Source organism: Centruroides sculpturatus, unplaced genomic scaffold (genome assembly GCF_000671375.1).
Source record: "Centruroides sculpturatus isolate CEXI.00-Female unplaced genomic scaffold, Cexi_2.0 scaffold1585, whole genome shotgun sequence".
In the NCBI taxonomy this organism is placed as follows: domain Eukaryota; kingdom Metazoa; phylum Arthropoda; class Arachnida; order Scorpiones; family Buthidae; genus Centruroides; species Centruroides sculpturatus.
In genome coordinates, this window is record NW_019386001.1 from 146,006 (window position 1) to 164,192 (window position 18,187).

General features: G+C 30.4%; 2 protein-coding genes across 2 annotated transcripts; both read left to right on the plus strand.

Annotated features, from left to right (window-relative positions):
- The first annotated feature begins 770 nt into the window (after positions 1-770).
- On the plus strand, positions 771-1,601 carry LOC111613052 (elongation of very long chain fatty acids protein 3-like). Its single transcript, XM_023354350.1, has one exon. It carries the CDS (start codon positions 771-773, stop codon positions 1,599-1,601), a length of 831 nt encoding a protein of 276 aa, XP_023210118.1.
- Positions 1,602-11,667: 10,066 nt separating this feature from the next.
- LOC111613053 (putative fatty acid elongation protein 3) lies at positions 11,668-12,387 on the plus strand. Its single transcript, XM_023354351.1, has one exon. It carries the CDS (start codon positions 11,668-11,670, stop codon positions 12,385-12,387), a length of 720 nt encoding a protein of 239 aa, XP_023210119.1.
- Positions 12,388-18,187: the final 5,800 nt, after the last annotated feature.

Consider the following 18,187-nt stretch of genomic DNA (forward strand, 5'->3'; position numbering starts at 1 on the left):
GTGATCATTTTCTAGTTCTAGTTCTAGTTTCAGTGATCATTTTCTAGTTCTAATTACAACCGATTTCGCGTTTAGTTTACGCGGAGAGAGAGAGCGTATAATAGTGCGCGGGCTCTACAACCTTAGGTTGTAGAGGAGATCAAGTCCAGCACAAAAAAAAGATTCAACAGTTCCTTTCAGTTGAGTAGCTATTGAGGTCAGTTGAGGTCTTCTAGTCTTGTAGGCGAGAAGGAGGTGTTGATTGACGTTCAGGAATCTCGGCGGGAGGTAGATGATCGGCGCACACACACACACACCAATAATAACTTCCACCCCCCTTACTCATCATGCCTGTCCTTTTTATATCAAGTCCTCTTTTTCGAACCTTTCCCCGATTTCGTCAGCGATGACGATCTTCTTAGTCCAATTAGGTGACGGGTGACACAATCGTGACACAAAAATGCACTCATCTTAACAAGGAACCTAACTCGTGGGAATCGAAGTTTTTATTGATTTATTTTTTCTTTTTCTCTTTTAATTTTCTGTTTTCTCGTTCCGTCTTTAAAAAGGATTTTTTACGAAAGAAATTTCGTAGTTTATACCACAAAATCTCTGACCCTCACAATATTAAATATGACTTGCTTAATTATAATAATAATAGACGTCACATTTGTGTAGTTAGCCAATAAAAAATTTGAACAGATATGTTTTATATATAAATATTTCATATGCACAGATTAAACCATAAATAAATATGTGTTTAATTAAAAATATTCCTTTTTCAGAATACAATGGAGGCAGTCGAAAATTCTGCACGAAGAGGCGAGTATAAAGCACTTTATATAGAAGAATATTTATATCAATACGTAGACAATGATTGGACACAGAGTTTTTTACCTTACGCTGTTCCTATATCGCTTGCATACGTAATAATTATCTTTTCTTTGCAAAATTATATGAAGTCCAGGCCTCCGTTTCAGCTTCGTTGGCCACTTGTCATCTGGAATATACTACTGGCGGCATTCAGTATTTGTGGCACTTTAAGATTGCTTCCAGGATTGTGGATTTCACTCCGAGAGTTCGGATTTACGTTCTCCGTGTGCAATCTCAGCTTTCCATTAAAACAACATCCGCTTGCATTCTGGTTATCGTTATTTACATGGTCAAAACTTATTGAATTCGGTGATACATTATTTATTGTCCTTCGTAAACGGAAGCTAACGTTTCTGCATTGGTATCATCACTCTTTAACTCTGGTTATTGTATGGTATGTCAATTCCACCGAAGCGTCTACTCTGTATTGGTCAGTTACAACGAACATGTTTGTACACAGCTTCATGTATACTTATTACGCTGTGACGGCGATGAAGGTCAAAGTACCTGTGTTTATTGCAATGACCATTACTACAATGCAAATTGCCCAAATGTTTATGGGTTGTTTTGTTAATTTGTTAGCGGCATACATGTATTATAGCGGGAAATACTGCGAACAGACCATCACGAGTCTGTTGTTGTCGATTTCTATATATGCTTCACTTGGTTGGTTGTTATGTCACTTCTTTCGAAATTCATATTACAAGAGTAAAAAGTGTAGTAATTTACTTAATGAAAAATATCAGTAAGAGAAGCATTAGAAAGGGAAATTTTCTGATTATAATAAATTGATTATAATTTTTTTTGCATTTTACTTGATAATATGGTAAATAATATTATATCATTAAATATTTTATTGTAATTAACTAAATACGTGGTAAATTTGAATTTGTTATGAATTAAGGTATAATTTGGTAACATAAGAAAAAAAGTATTTGCTTTCTGATATAATTCTTTCTGCATGTTTGTTTTCTTATTTCTAGATTTACGTTGTACTTAAAGTTATACATAGAAATTCAATAAATATAACTTTGTTTAATACAAGGTATTGTTACAATCACTTTTTCAGATATATTTTTAGAAAGAACTTTTTATCATTAAATATTTTGTTGTAATTAACTAAATACGTGGTTTATCTGAATTTGTTATGAATTAAGGTATAATTTGGTAACATAAGAAAAAAAGTATTTGCTTTCTGATATAATTCTTTCTGCATGTTTGTTTTCTTATATCTAGATTTACGTTGTACTTAAAGTTATACATAGAAATTCAATAAATATAACTTTGTTTAATACAAGGTATTGTTACAATCACTTTTTCAGATATATTTTTAGAAAGAACTTTTTAACACGGCATATTTTAAAATTTATTAAATAATAAGTATCCTTCTACATTCTACATCATTTTCTATTTAACATTACATTCAATATATGTAATATTCAATAACATGCAAATTCTTACTTCAGTTTCTGTAAATTTAAGTATACAGACTTCCCAGACATTCCGTATATTAATATGTATGAATTTTTTTAATACAATAGTTACTATTATAAATAAGCTTCATATTTATGCCCTAAATTCACATAAAAAGCAATGTCAAATTCTAAATAGATATTTGAATACATTTCTTACAATCTCACAATTACTTGATTAGGTAGTCAGAAAAAATTATTAAGTAACACGCAATTATTAATTATCGCATGGTCGCCAGGCAGTAATACCAGGCAGCAATTTTTAATCATATTTTTTATTTATTGACTTTAAAATATATGCTCTTCATCTAACTTAGTAGTGGCTTGCCCCTGTACATCATACTTTTTCTTTAACAATAAAGTCATGCTGTTCATGTATTTAAACGTTTTAGAAGAAAAGTGTTGAATTGGAATAACATGACGTCCGAAAGTTTGTATATAGTTAGTCCCTAAGCTTTCCAACTATGGTCTCAACTTATACCAAATAAACCCCGTTCTCGAAATTTAGAGATGACAGAGAGAAGGACAACAATGAAAATTTATAAGTCTATAATTTTTTCAAATCACAGCTCAACAATAGCAGTACAGTACACTACCCCCTATAAAACGGATTCATATAATACGAATTCGTATAAAACTGCGAAAAATATTCCAATCGTATTCGTATAAACACACTAAAAGAGCGTCGTATAATACGGTAAAACGTCATCGCCGACTCTTGTCGCGACAGGATTGGCCGAATCTACATCAATAGCGGATATTGCACAAACCGTTGAGTTTAAACGAGCAGCGGACCTACTAATAACAATTTATTATTTAACGGTCATGAAAACTATATTTCTATTAATGATGTCTCCAAAGTTCAGCGAATTTTTCGCAAAAAAATAACTTATCAGGAAACATACCCCCGCCGTTCGATGCGCCGCTCCGCCACGGAAACAAGCTTAAGAAATGGCGTCGTCGAACGGTGCACACTCGGTAAGTAATCCTATAATTTTTTGTTTATAGCATAGTTTATATGGATTGTTCCCAATAAATTATGCGTGTTTTGGAAATGTTGAGTGAAATTAGTCTAGAATCGGTTAATTTTATGGAAGAAAACGTTTGAAACAACCGTTGTCCCTAAACTGAATACATGCCGGGCTGCGATTGGCTCGTGTATTTAAGTGACTCGTACAACATGAAATTCATAAAACACGGAACGTATCTACCGTGTTATAGGGGGGTATACTGTATTAAGAACAGCTTATAATAACTTCATTTACTAAAACGGCGAAATAAAAAACATGTCATTTAGGCAAATCTGGGACATTGAATTTTAAATAACATTTCTTCAAAATGACCCGTTTGTCAACCAGAAATTCGGTAATGTTGCCGAAAAAATAATAATTAATAAGAAAACAAGCGCACGTAGTTAACAAATACACTTCCGATTGTAGAGGAAGCCATTTTATAGCAATACACGTAACTGATAAAGCACCGATTCGAGCAGAATTGATCCAAACACTTATTTTATATTTTGTTAACAAAATTGCATGATAATTAAATATAATAATTTGTATGTGCAAGAATTTTTATCTAGTACCTGCAGAAATCACTATATTGATTTCCTAAGTCACCGGTGTGGTAACATAACGCAGTCAACTGTTAAGGGTAAGCGTGTGATTGTACGCAGTATTATTGTAAACCGTCTAAGTATTGTCAATTGTGTTTTACTTTAAAATAAAGAAAATATTATCTAGAATAACATTAAATGTAAAATCATAATTTATAATTGTTTTTAAATTGAAATATCGTTAGGTTATGTCATCGCGACACCCAGGACGTTCAGCAAAAAGAATTTTTTTAGATGTGAAATTTTTAGACTTAGGACACATTAATATGTCAAAAAGTGCAAAAAAGTTCCAGGTAATTTCTGAATGAATAAATGTTTGTGTGTGTGGGGGGTGTTTGTATGTGGCACGTTCTTTTTCATCCTGTTTGAAGCTTAATAACTCCTGTGCTTATATCGAAAATTTCTGAAAGTTTGCAAGGAGGTTCGTTTATGAGTTGGGATGATGCTGTAAAATTTTGGTGATTAAATATAGAACGGATAAAGAGATAATAGCGGTCGTGTGTATTACAAGTAGTGTCACACTTAATAAAGATTTTACTCGTTATTAGCATTTAGAATTTTTTTTAAACGTAAAATCTATCCTTACCTTCAAAATTTAGATTTTCGCTATTTTACAATAGTTAAAAATATTTTAAAGAAATTTAAATAAAATATGACAATAGATGGCGCTACCAAAATTTCAAATGTTNAAGCCCAAAAATCAATTAGAATTTATTATTACTTCATTGCATAAAATGTAATAGAGAAATAAAATAAATTAGAATTCCAGGAAGACTGCAATCTAAATAAACTTTTCGAGACATCTGTTATAGAGTGTTAATAGAGGGAAAGTATGGCGATTAATCACCAAGATTTTTACATTTTTTTCACTCGGGGGACCTTGAATAACTCGTGTGTTTTCTGTTGGAAACTTCTGAAATTTTGCAAGGAGATTTGTGTACTAAAGGAATTTATGCTGTTAAATTTTGTGATTTAAAAGTACGGATCGGGAGATAGATGAGGTCGTGTGTATAACTCGAGTAGGGTCGAACTTAATGACGATTTTACTCGTTAGCATTTATAATTTTTTAAACCTCATCCATACCCTGAAAATTAAACTTTTTGCCATTTTATAATAGTTAAAAATATTTTAAAGAAATTTAAATAAAATATGACAATAGATGGCGCTACCAAAATTTCAAATGTTGCGTGGAAAGTTGAGTAACTGGTATATGCTTTATATTATTTAGCAATGATCACAGGTGTGCACGGATGTTTATGGGCTGTTTAGTTTCTTTCGTGGCCACTTACTCATATTATAGTAGAAAATACAGCGAACAGACCAACTCCACTCTGTTGATTTCAAATTGTGTGTACATGTCTTACGTATGGTTGTTTTATCACTTTTTTCGAGACTCATATTACAAGAAAAGAAACCGTTTTAACTTACACTTTTCTCTGTTTCTTGTAAATTCTTCATGCAATTGATTCAGCTAAAATAGATAGAAGTGCCGTAAAATTTATTTTGAACATCGCCATTTATTTGTTGCGTTGTATGATCTTTGTACGCAGCAATGTTTGCTGCGTATAAAGATCATACATCACAAAATAAATGCAACATTACCATTATACAGTAAACAGAGTATATGAAATTTATTTAATAAAATCATAGAGAATAGAAACATTTTGTGTAGAGTAATCCTAAAAACCGAATTTTAAAAATGTATACAGTTCAAATAAGGAAATTTCTTTAAAATGACCCGTTCGTCAGCCGGGAATTTGGCAATGTTGACACAAATAATAATAATTAATAAGAAAACAAGCGCACTCAGTTAACAACTACACTTCCGAGTGTATGGGAAGTTATTGTATACGAATATACTTTACTGTTAAGGCATTAGTACTAGCGAAAACGATTCGATCAATCTACTTTAATATTATTTTATAAACAGAAATGCAATTAAATATAATACTTTACATGTACAAGAATTTTTATCTAGTACTTGCGAAAATATATAACTTTTTAAATTAATTAATACAGTAATTTAATATTACATCTCTCCTAAATCTTAACCATGGTTAACTTTTCACGCACAATTGTAATGTATGCCTAAATAGTGCATTTCCATTAAACGTTCCAGATATTATAATTTTTTAATCCCAAACTAAATTCTTATATAAAATATAAATATTATTTAAATCTGTTTAGGTTAAAATTATAAGGAAAACATTTTATTGATTGTTATTCCAAAATAAAATATTAGTTATGAAATTCATTAGAATTATTAATAATTAAGTAGTAAACCTGTTTTTATTTTCATTCTTCTTATCTCTTAATTAGCAGGAAAATTAAATACAAATATGTAATCAGGATATTCCTATTTTTATTCTGCAGTTGTCCTTAAACGATCAATCTTACAGGTAGCATTATTTAGTTCTTATTTCAATTTTAATTTATAAATTAGAAAATTCTTAAATATATCATGCCTTATTTATTAACTTATTTATTAATTTCAAATAGTTTACAAGCACCGTTTCAACTAAGGCNTGTTCATTTGTTTTTCGAGCTGTCTGTCTAGCTGTTAAGTAGTATTAAGATTCGCGCTCTCGTTCAATTTTATTAGCATTAAGTAGATATAAGTCTTTCTACTAACAGTCACTTTGCACTAACTTCGACACTATTAGTAGCAGCACTCCATTATTGGTGTTTGCTACACTCAGGTTTTCTTTTGGACCCTTTGAGGATTACGGCTTTGCAGCCTAAAAACTGAACACCAAAGTCAAACATAGAGGATACTGTAGCCATACGTACGCCGTTCAGAAGGATCCTTCCTTTCTCTCCCTCATTTTTCTTTCCTTTCGCTTACTATCTTTTCTGCCGGCTAAACACCTGGTATACGGCCGATGTGTATCTTGAATATATGTATATTTAGAGTATTGTTACTGTTAAATTATGGACATTAAAAGTCAAGGAGAACTTTTAATGTTTATATCTCGAGTGGGGTATACTTAATAAATATTCTGTTATTTGCATTTAAAACTTACTTCTTCTTCCCAAAACAGGGTATTTTGCCTTTTTATAATAATTAATAACTTCTTTTTAACAAACAGTCATAATAGATGACGACACAAAAAATTTTTTAAACAATTCTTATTATGCAATATATGCAGAAATGTGTCATAATCCAGCTAAATTTCTATTTTTACATATATTGTAGCTACAGTTTTGTAATAAATACTAAATTAGGAGATTACCAGGAAAGTTTTTCAAAAGTATATAATAAGGATATTTCATTCGTTTTGTTCAGTTGTTTTTAAACAATCAGCCTTACAGGTAAAGATATTTATTTTCTATTTATACTTTAAAACTCGAATAATAATTTATTTTACATCTAACTGAATGCTTTCCAATTGTGTTTTCTGTTTTGATGACAATTACTGTAATTCAAATTGCACAGATGTTTATGGGCTGTTTTGTTAATTTATTAGCCACATACATGTATTATAGTGGGAAAAATTGCGAACAGACCGGCGAGAATCTGTTGTTGTTAAGTTTTATATATATTTCACTAGCTTGGTACTTTTGTCGCTTCTTTCGAGAGACATATTTCAAGAAAACAGATCGTTTTAATATACTTCATCAAAAGTATCACTAATGGATACTTTAGATGGGAGAAATTTTCTTATAATAATGCACTATTATTTTGTATGTTATGTATTTTGTATCGTTATATTTTGATTTTTTTTTGAATTAAAGTATAATAAAGTAACATAGTAACAGTAAAGATTATTTGTTTTATGATGTAAGTTGTATTGTATCTTCGGTTTTGGATTCATAGATTTATATTCTAGTTATTGTTATAAAGAGAAATTAAATAAACATAAATTTTTACACACAAGGTATTGTTNAAAAAAAAAAAAAAAAAATTCAATTGGGCCTCGCACCTATTGCATCCGGCCCTGGTTGCATCCACCTAAACATGGATTTGATATCACTTTTTTTTATCGTAGGCGAAACCATTGACTGAGCGATGCTCTTTGTTATTGGTATTTTTTATCTTTGTGCATCAGAATATCTAAACTGGCAAAGGATTCATCGTTCCCGTAGCTTGTTTTGTGCTCAAGGAGAAACTTCATGGCTATGTTTTCAGTCAATATGCTAGTATTTTGTATCGTTATATTTTGAATTTCTTTTGAATTAAAGTATAATAAAGTAACACAGTAACAGTAAAGATTATTTGTTTTATAATGTAAGTCGTATTGTATCTTCGGTTTTGGATTCATAGATTTCTATCCCAGTTACAGTTATAAAGAGAAATTAAATAAACATAAATTTTTAGCATAAGGTATTGTTAAAATTACATTAGCTCGGACTTCGGCGTTTATTTTTCGTAAGACGTATGTAATGCTTTTTTTCTTTTCTAAATTCCATGAGGCTCACTAAATCGCATCGGAAAGCATAGACATTTGCACTAATATTCCAGTGTTCCGAAAACCGGGCTTGGTCCGACATTTATAATTAAATTTTTGAATTTTTCTTCGAAATGAATGGAAAGTGGCCATGTTTTATCAAAATCTACTGATTAAATTTAGAATACAAACAAAATTCTATAAGCCATATAGAAGAGACTTCGCTAACACTCTGCCTGAATCATAAGAATTGATATGCGTTTTGTTGTCTCAGTAGAAGCAATTAAATTTTAAGTTGAAAAGCTACAACAAGCTAAAACCGGAAATTTTAAAACTTGCTTGTATAATTTCTATATTCGGTGGTTTCCCTTCGAATTGGTGCTCACAGAATAAATCAAACAATGGAAATTAAATACTTAGGTATTATTTTTGACGAGAGACTTAACTTCACACCCCATATCAAATACATTACGGACAAAGCTAAAAAGACGGCAAACACTTTCAATAGTATTGCTAGGAACACATGGCGCCTTGGCCCTACCGCTATTAACTTTATTTATAGGGATGCAATTCACCCAGCATTCCTTTATGCTGTACAGGTCTGGGGCCACGTGTCCGTCAAACTCCATAACCGTAAAAAAAATTTTATCTGTTTAAAGAATTGCAGCTCTTCGCATTTATAAGGCTTGTAGGACTGCATTTATAAGGCTTATAGGGCCGTCTTGCCAAACAAGCTACGAAGTCTTCAGTCACTAGTACTTTCAGTTACATTCCTAAATTGTACATCAACAATCATGTCAAGAGACAAATCTTCATTCTTTGGCACGACAGCTGGGACCATGACACCACTGGTAGGCTCATCTACACTTTCGTCCCCAAGGTTGACACTACTGCTACTCTTCGCCACTTTTACTCTGGTAATACCCTCATTCAGCTACTCACAGGACACGGCAACTTTCAGCAATAACCTTAGGGACATTCTACAATGCAATTGTGGTATTCAGAAGGACCGACACAACTTCACTCAGTTTTTGACTGCAATAACAATGGGATAGTTTAATGAGAACGTTAATGTATTTAAAATAAATAAATAAATAAATAAATAAAAATTTTGGGATCTTGCTCATTTGTCTCTGTCGGTCCGTATTTCTCGTCTAGTAGGGCGTTCTGTTCATTTGTTTTTCGCGCTGTCTGTCTAGCTGTTAAGTAGTATTAAGATTCGCGCTCTCGTTCAATTTTATTAGCATTAAGTAGATATAAGTCTTTCTACTAACAGTCACTTTGCACTAACTTCGACACTATTAGTAGCAGCACTCCATTATTGGTGTTTGCTACACTCAGGTTTTCTTTTAGACCCTTTGAGGATTACGGCTTTGCCGCCTAAAAACTGAACACCAAAGTCAAACATAGAGGATACTGTAGCCATACGTACGCCGTTCAGAAGGATCCTTCCTTTCTCTCCCTCATTTTTCTTTCCTTTCGCTTACTATCTTTTCTGCCGGCTAAACACCTGGTATACGGCCGATGTGTATCTTGAATATATGTATATTTAGAGTATTGTTACTGTTAAATTATGGACATTAAAAGTCAAGGAGAACTTTTAATGTTTATATCTCGAGTGGGGTATACTTAATAAATATTCTGTTATTTGCATTTAAAACTTACTTCTTCTTCCCAAAACAGGGTATTTTGCCTTTTTATAATAATTAATAACTTCTTTTTAACAAACAGTCATAATAGATGACGACACAAAAAATTTTTTAAACAATTCTTATTATGCAATATATGCAGAAATGTGTCATAATCCAGCTAAATTTCTATTTTTACATATATTGTAGCTACAGTTTTGTAATAAATACTAAATTAGGAGATTACCAGGAAAGTTTTTCAAAAGTATATAATAAGGATATTTCATTTGTTTTTTTCAGTTGTTTTTAAACAATCAGCCTTACAAGGTAAAGATACTTATTTTCTACTTATACTTTAATACTCGAATAATAGTTTATTTTACTTCTAACTGAATGCTTTCCGATTGTGTTTTTTTTTTTCTTTTTGTTATAACACATTAATCTTTCACGACGCCCAATAATATCGATTGTATAATAATTTGCTTAAATTAAAAAAGTTAAAAATAAAGTATAAGTAATTAAATTTTATATTGAAAAATTAAATATCTCTATGTATACTGAGGATTGTTAAATATGTTAATTACAAATTCGTTTCTTAAAAAATATTATTTAAATTTACCGAATTATAGGCTATATCAATAAAAAAGAATAAAGATCTTGACGGTTTTTAACACTCAATTGTATTCCTGGCTGAATTTGTTTATAGGGATCTGCTTCCATTAATGAGCTTTATTTTCTACGTAAGTACAAAGTATATATTTTTTATTTCCTTGTATTATTTAACATATAGAAGTTATAATAATAGAAGTTTTCTAGGCAATTTATTTTCACAAAGCCACCTCGCGATTAAGTAGCATCCTCATCACTTTTTAAGGCAGCTTTGTAGTATTCGTTTATAGCCTGTTGCATTCACCTATGGATTTTATATTACTTTTTTTTATCGTAGGAGAAGTTCTTTGTTGTTTGTGTTTTCTATATTTGTGCATCAGAATGTCGATAGTGGTAAAGGATTCATTGTTCTCGTAACTTGTCTTGTGTTCAAGGAAAAATATTCGCAGAAGAGAATTTGAGTATAAGGATATGCAAAAATATTTGAGGAAGACTGAAAGTCAAAGAATTGGTGCTTCGTCAATTTAATGACTCGGTATGAATTCTTCTTGTCTGCCTTGAAATAAGATTCGTATGAACGTTAAAGATGACCATACATCACCGACATCAACGACTTTTTCAATTCGTGAATGGACAATGTTTATTTCTTCAATGCAGAAATGTCCGAAGCAGAATACTTCATGGCTATGTTTTCAGTCAATATGCTAAAGATATATGTCTAGTCTATATTATTGTATAATTTGAAAATTGATTCGCTTAACATAACTAAAAAATATGTTAATTATTTTATAAAAAGAATACAAATACATTTAATTAGGCTGTTTAATTTAAAAATATTTTTTCGTTGCATCGAAGTCAATATTATATATTATAAATGATTATATATTGATTCAAAAAAATAACTGAAAAGCAATTTTCATTAAATTTTAATTATAATATTAAATATAACTTGCTTAATTATAATAATGATAGATGTTACATTTGTGTAGTTAACCAATCAAAAATTAGAACAGATATGTTTTATATATAAATATTTCATATGCACAGATTAAACCATAAATAAATATGTGTTTAATTAAAAATATTCCTTTTTCAGAATACAATGGAGACAGTCGAAAATTCTACACGAAGAGGCGAATATAAAGCACTTTATATAGAAGAATATTTATACCACTATGTAGACAATGATTGGACACAAAGTTTTTTACCTTACACCGTTCCTACGTCGCTTGCATACGTAATAATTATCTTTTATTTGCAAAATTATATGAAGTCCAGGCCTCTGTTTCAGCTTCGTTGGCCTCTTGTCATCTGGAATATACTACTGGCGGCATTCAGTACTTGTGGCACTTTAAGATTGCTTCCAGGATTGTGGATTTCACTTCGAGAGTTCGGATTTACGTTCTCCGTGTGCAATCTCAGCTTTCCATTAAAATATCACCCGCTTGCATTCTGGTTATCGTTATTTACATGGTCAAAACTTATTGAATTCGGTGATACATTATTTATTGTCCTTCGTAAACGGAAGCTAATGTTTTTGCATTGGTATCATCACTGTTTAGCTCTGGTTATTACATGGTATGTCAATTCCACCGAAGCGTCTACTCTGAATTGGTTCGCTACAACGAACATGTGTGTACACAGCTTCATGTATAGTTATTACGCTGTGACGGCGATGAAGGTCAAAGTACCTGTGTTTATTGCAATGACCATTACTACAATGCAAATTGCCCAAATGTTTATGGGTTGTTTTGTTAATTTGTTAGCGGCATACGTGTATTATAGCGGAAAATACTGCGAACAGACCAACACGNACTTTTAACAAGCAGGCCAAATGACTCAGACAATGAGTCTATTGGGCTTATTGTACCACCGTGAGGAACCCAGATGAAGAAGAACGTGTTAATAAACCCCAGAAAATTTTGGTGTTTTGTTTTAGATGTATTATCTTTGCTCCTCACTACCCACTGCCCCGTATATTTTTGTATGAATCTATAGAATAGGTTATGTGGCAAGAAAAGAAGAATTGCTTTATAAAACATCTTTTCTGTGTTTACGGGACGAAATAGTAAAAAGAAAAAGCGATTTTATACTTTGTTTACTCAAGCAAAAATCTTTAAATAAGTTGTTCTTTCACAATTAAATGTTTAGGCGTGAATCATCACATTCATATAAATTTTATAAAAATCTCTTTTAAAATAAATCGTCAGAAAACACTTAAATAATCAACACTTAAATAAATTATTTTTTTAAATTTTAAACCTTCAATAGAACATTGTCGTCGTTTACATAAATATTCAACATGTGGGGATATCTATATTGCATTCTAAGATCGAATAACGCATTACAGGAGGCCTCCCCTCGCTTTATTCGAATGCGTATTCAAATATAAACGTAAAAATCACATTTTCAAATTATCCATATGTACTGACGAAAATAAAATGTTTATCACATATATAAGATCAATAAATTAGTTTCCCATAGAAACTCTTCCAGGAAAGCTTTCCTTTTGGCGGATATCCCATGTGTTGCTTTTTCTTTCCCTTCAAACCAGTATTTCTATATAAAATATTATATAAATANAGCTTCATGTATACTTATTACGCTGTGACGGCGATGAAGGTCAAAGTACCTGTGTTTATTGCAATGACCATTACTACAATGCAAATTGCCCAAATGTTTATGGGTTGTTTTGTTAATTTGTTAGCGGCATACGTGTATTATAGCGGAAAATACTGCGAACAGACCAACACGAGTCTGTTGTTGTTGATTTATTTATATGCTTCACTTGGTTGGTTGTTTTGTCGCTTTTTTCGAGATTCATATTTCAAGAGAACAAATCGTAGTAATTTACTTCATGAAAAATACCAGTAAGAGAAGTGTTAGAAAGGGAAATTTTCTGATTACAATAAATTGATTATTATTTTGTTTGCATATTACTTGATATTATGTTAAATGATATTAAATCATTAAATATTTTGTTGTAATTAACTAAATACGTGGTTTATCTGAATTTGTTATGGATTAAGGTATAATTAGGTAACATAAGAAGTAAAAATATTATTTGCTTCGTGATATAATTCTTTCTGCATGTTTTGTTTTCTATTTCTAGATTTACGTTGTACTTAAAGTTATACATAGAAATTCAATAAATATAACTTTTTTTAATACAAGGTATCTTTACAATCACTTTTTCATATATTTTTTAGAAAGAACTTTTTAACGCAGCATATTTTCTATTCAACATTACATTCAATATACGTAATATTTAATCACATTCAAATTTTTACTTCAGTTTCTGTAAATTTAAGTATACAGACTTCCCGGATATTTCGTTTATTAGTAGGCATAATTGTTTTCTAATACAATAGTTACTATTGTAAATAAGCTTCATATTTTTGCCCTAAATTCACATAAAAAGCAATGTCAAATTCTAAATGGATATTTGAATACATTTCTTACAATTTCACAATTACTTCATTTGGTAATTAGGAAAAAATTATTAAGTAGCATGTAATTATTAATTATGGCATGGACTCAATGCCAGGCAGCAATTTTTAATCATATTCTTAATTTATTTGCTTTAAAATATATGCATTACACTTCAATTTAGTAGTGTCTTGCCTCTGTAAATCATACATTTTTTAACAATAAAGTCATGCCGATCGTATACCTAACACTTATCAGAGAAGAATTATTGAATTGGAATAATATAATGTCCGGTTTAAACCGGAGTTTCTTATATAGTTATTCGGGCCTCCTGTCCCTACGCTTTCCAAATATGGTCTCGGCTTCTACCAAACTAACACCTTTTTCGAAATTCAGAAAGGACAGACAGGAGAACAACAGTGAAAATTTATAAGTCTATAATTTTTTTTCTAATTACAGCCCAACAATAGCAGTATTCAGAACAGTTTATATTAACTTTATATATTATATCCCATACGGGGAGATAAAAGACATGTCATTTAGGCCAATAAAATAGGACACTAAATTTTAAATATCATTTCTTCAAAATGACCCGTTTGTCAACCAGCAATTCGGTAATGTTGCCGAAAAAATAATAATTAATAAGAAAACAGCCGCACGTAGATAACAAATACACTTCCGATTGTAGAGGAAGCCATTGTATAGCAATGAATACACCTAACTGATAAAGCATCGATTCGAGCAGAAACGATACGATCCTTTATTCTATATTTTATGAACAGAAATGCATGACAATTAAATATAATAATTTGTATGTGCAAGAATTCTTATCTAGTACCTGCAGAAAGAACTATATCAATTTCCTAAGTCACCGGTGTCGTAACATAACGCAGTCAACTGTTAAGGGTGAGCACGCGATTGTATTCGGTATTATTGTAAACTGTCTAAGTATTGTCAATTGTGTTTTCCGTTGAAATAAAGAAAATATTATTTAGAATAACATTAAATGTAAAATCATATTTTATAATTGTTTTTAAATTAAAACATCGGTTTAAAAGGATACGGCAACGCGACACACAGGACGTTCTGTAAAAGGAAAGCCTTCCGGATAGAGTTTCTATGGGAAACTAATTTATTGAACATTTTTATAAGATTTATATGAAAGTGACTACTCACGCCTAAACATTTTATTGTGAAAGAACAACTTAATAAAGATTTTTGCTTGAGGAAACAAATTCTCAATGACATTGATTTATTGTTCTATTTATAAATATACAACAGATGAAGGTAAGCATCATTAGGCCTACATCTGACGTATTTTGTTACAAATAAATAATATTTAACACCTAAATAGGTGTAAATTTCTCATCAAATATCTCTCGCGATATATTTCCCTTTCAGTGTTATTTGTGTATTAAATTTCAGGTAAAAACTAAATAATGTTACTTAAGGCTGCATAATTTGCATTGTTAAATGGCAAGATGGCAAACAAATGAAGGCTACTTCAAGCAGACTGTTAAAAAAAAATAAAAAAGTAAATAAGAATCTAGTTTAACTTTATACTTAATTATTTTTTATATGAATTATACGTATATATGTATATTTCTTAATACTTATATATACAGTAGAACTTCGCATTGTAAAACACCTGGCTTATGCGGCTACTGTTCAAATTCCTCTGTAGAACTGAATAAGGTTTAATACTGATCTAATGTGGCTACGTCAAATAATTTACCAGAGATTAGGAAATGGGAGGCTTGATTATACTCAATCTATTATATATAAAATAATTTGTGCCTAAATATTACATTTCCCGTTAACGCTCGTTATATTAATTATTTTTTTTTAAATTTAAACAGTTTTAAATATTCGATTAGAAAATAATAAACTTTATCCTTATATGAGTTATAAATAAGATTCAAACTACTTTATATTAAAAACGAAAACGAAAAACTTCTCCGATTATGAAATTTCTAATTTCTAAATAAATCAATTAAATAGAAAACCTGTTTAAATTTTTTCTCTGTCAGAAAGTAGGAAAATTACAGGAAAAATCAGTCAGAACTTACACTTCTCCTACGACAATCAACCTTTCAGGTACCATTATTTAATATTTATTCGCATTTTAATATTCAAATAATTTACTTACTTTTTATTTACTTAATATTTATTTACTTAAATTTTTTCTCTGTCAGAAAGTAGGAAAATTACAGGATTTATCAGTCAAATCTTCCACTTCTCCTTCGACAATCAACCTTTCAGGTACCATTATTTAATTTCTATTCGCATTTTAATATTCAAATAATACTTTACTTTTAATAGCACTCGATAGTATCGAATCTGTAATAATTTGAGTAAATTAAATTATTAATTTTGACTAATACATAGATAATTAATTTGTATAATCGAAATTTCTTATGCGTATATTTCCATTGCTTAATTAGTCTTTTTAGATTCGTATAATTCGTATAAATATTAAATTCAAGTAGATTGACGAGTTATACTTTTTGGCAACAAGAGAAATCCGCCGATACGGTATTACTCCCGAGAAAAATTTGTAAAAAATAGAAAACTGGCTCCAATTTAGGAAGAGATAAATCGTGTAGGCGTAAAAAAATACCTGAATACTGCACTACGCTACCGTTACTAAGGCACGAACCCGTGACCTGTGTTTGGTACTTTTAACAAGCAGGCCAAATGACTCAGACAATGAGTCTATTGGGCTTATTGTACCACCGTGAGGAACCCAGATGAAGAAGAACGTGTTAATAAACCCCAAAAAATTTTGGTGTTTTGTTTTAGATGTATTATCTTTGCTCCTCACTACCCACTGCCCCGTATATTTTTGTATGAATCTATAGAATAGGTTATGTGGCAAGAAAAGAAGAATTGCTTTATAAAACATCTTTTCTGTGTTTACGGGACGAAATAGTAAAAAGAAAAAGCGATTTTATACACTCCACAACTTATAAATACTGTATATCAAAATTAAAAATTTTTTATAATTGTAAGTACATAAATTATTACACAATTTCTTACTTAATTTGTATAGTAGACTAGTGTGACTAATTTTATATATAACAAGCTTATTTTTTAGTATTTTTATAATCTGGAAAGTCACTGTAGACTCCGATTTACGATTTTAATCTATTACATGTATAAAGATCGCATTATACTTTGTACAACGTCATGTCGAAATGCTGTACATTTTATTGCCCATTTCTATGTAGTATTAAATAATTGAAATTCTTCTCGAACTAAACTTGAATTTCTTAAACGCATTCTCCATCCTAGTGAAGATTATTAAGTAAACAACATTCACTAGGACATTTAATGAGCGAAATCATCTATAATTATAAAACGAAATTATTAATTTTTAAAATTATTTCTAAAAAATTTGTAGTNTATTTTTAGTAGCACTCGATAATATCGAATCTGCAATAATTTGAGTAAATTAAATTATTATTTTCGAGTAATACATAAATAATTAATTTGTATAATCGAAATTTCTTATGCGTATATTTCCATTCTCTAATTAGTGCATTTAGATTCGTATAATTCGTATAAATATTAAATTCAAGTAGATTGACGTATTATACTTTTTGGCAACAAGAGAAATCTGCCGATACGGTATTACGCCCGAGAGAAATTTGTAAAAAATAGAAAACTGGCCTCAATTTAGGAAGAGATAAAACGTGTAGCCGTGAAAAAATAACTGAATACTACACTACGCTACCGTTACTAAGGAACGAACACGCGACCTGTGTTTGGTACTTTTAATTTATTAACAAGTAGGCCAAAAGACTCAGGCAATGAGTCTCTATGGCTCATTTTACCACCGTGTGGAACTCGAATAAACGTATCAATAAACTTCAAAGATTTTTGGTGTTCCGTTTTGGATGTATTGTCTTTGTTCCTCACTACCCAATGCCCCATATATTTTTAAACAGGCCTATAGAAGGGTATGTGGCAAGAAAGGAAGAGTTGCCTTATAAAACATCTTTTTAGTGTTCATGGGCAGAAATAGTATAGAGAAAAGGAGATTTTATACACTCCACAACTTATAAATACTGTATATCAAAATAAAAAATTTTTTATAATTGTAAGTACATAAATTATTATACAATTTTCTTATCTAATTTGTATAGTAGACTAGTGTGATTAATTTTAAATACTTATATAACAAGCCTATT

What these genes read in the sequence shown, in the direction of transcription:
- LOC111613052 (XM_023354350.1), top strand. Translation starts at nt 771, where the DNA reads ATGGAGGCAGTCGAAAATTCTGCACGAAGAGGCGAGTATAAAGCACTT.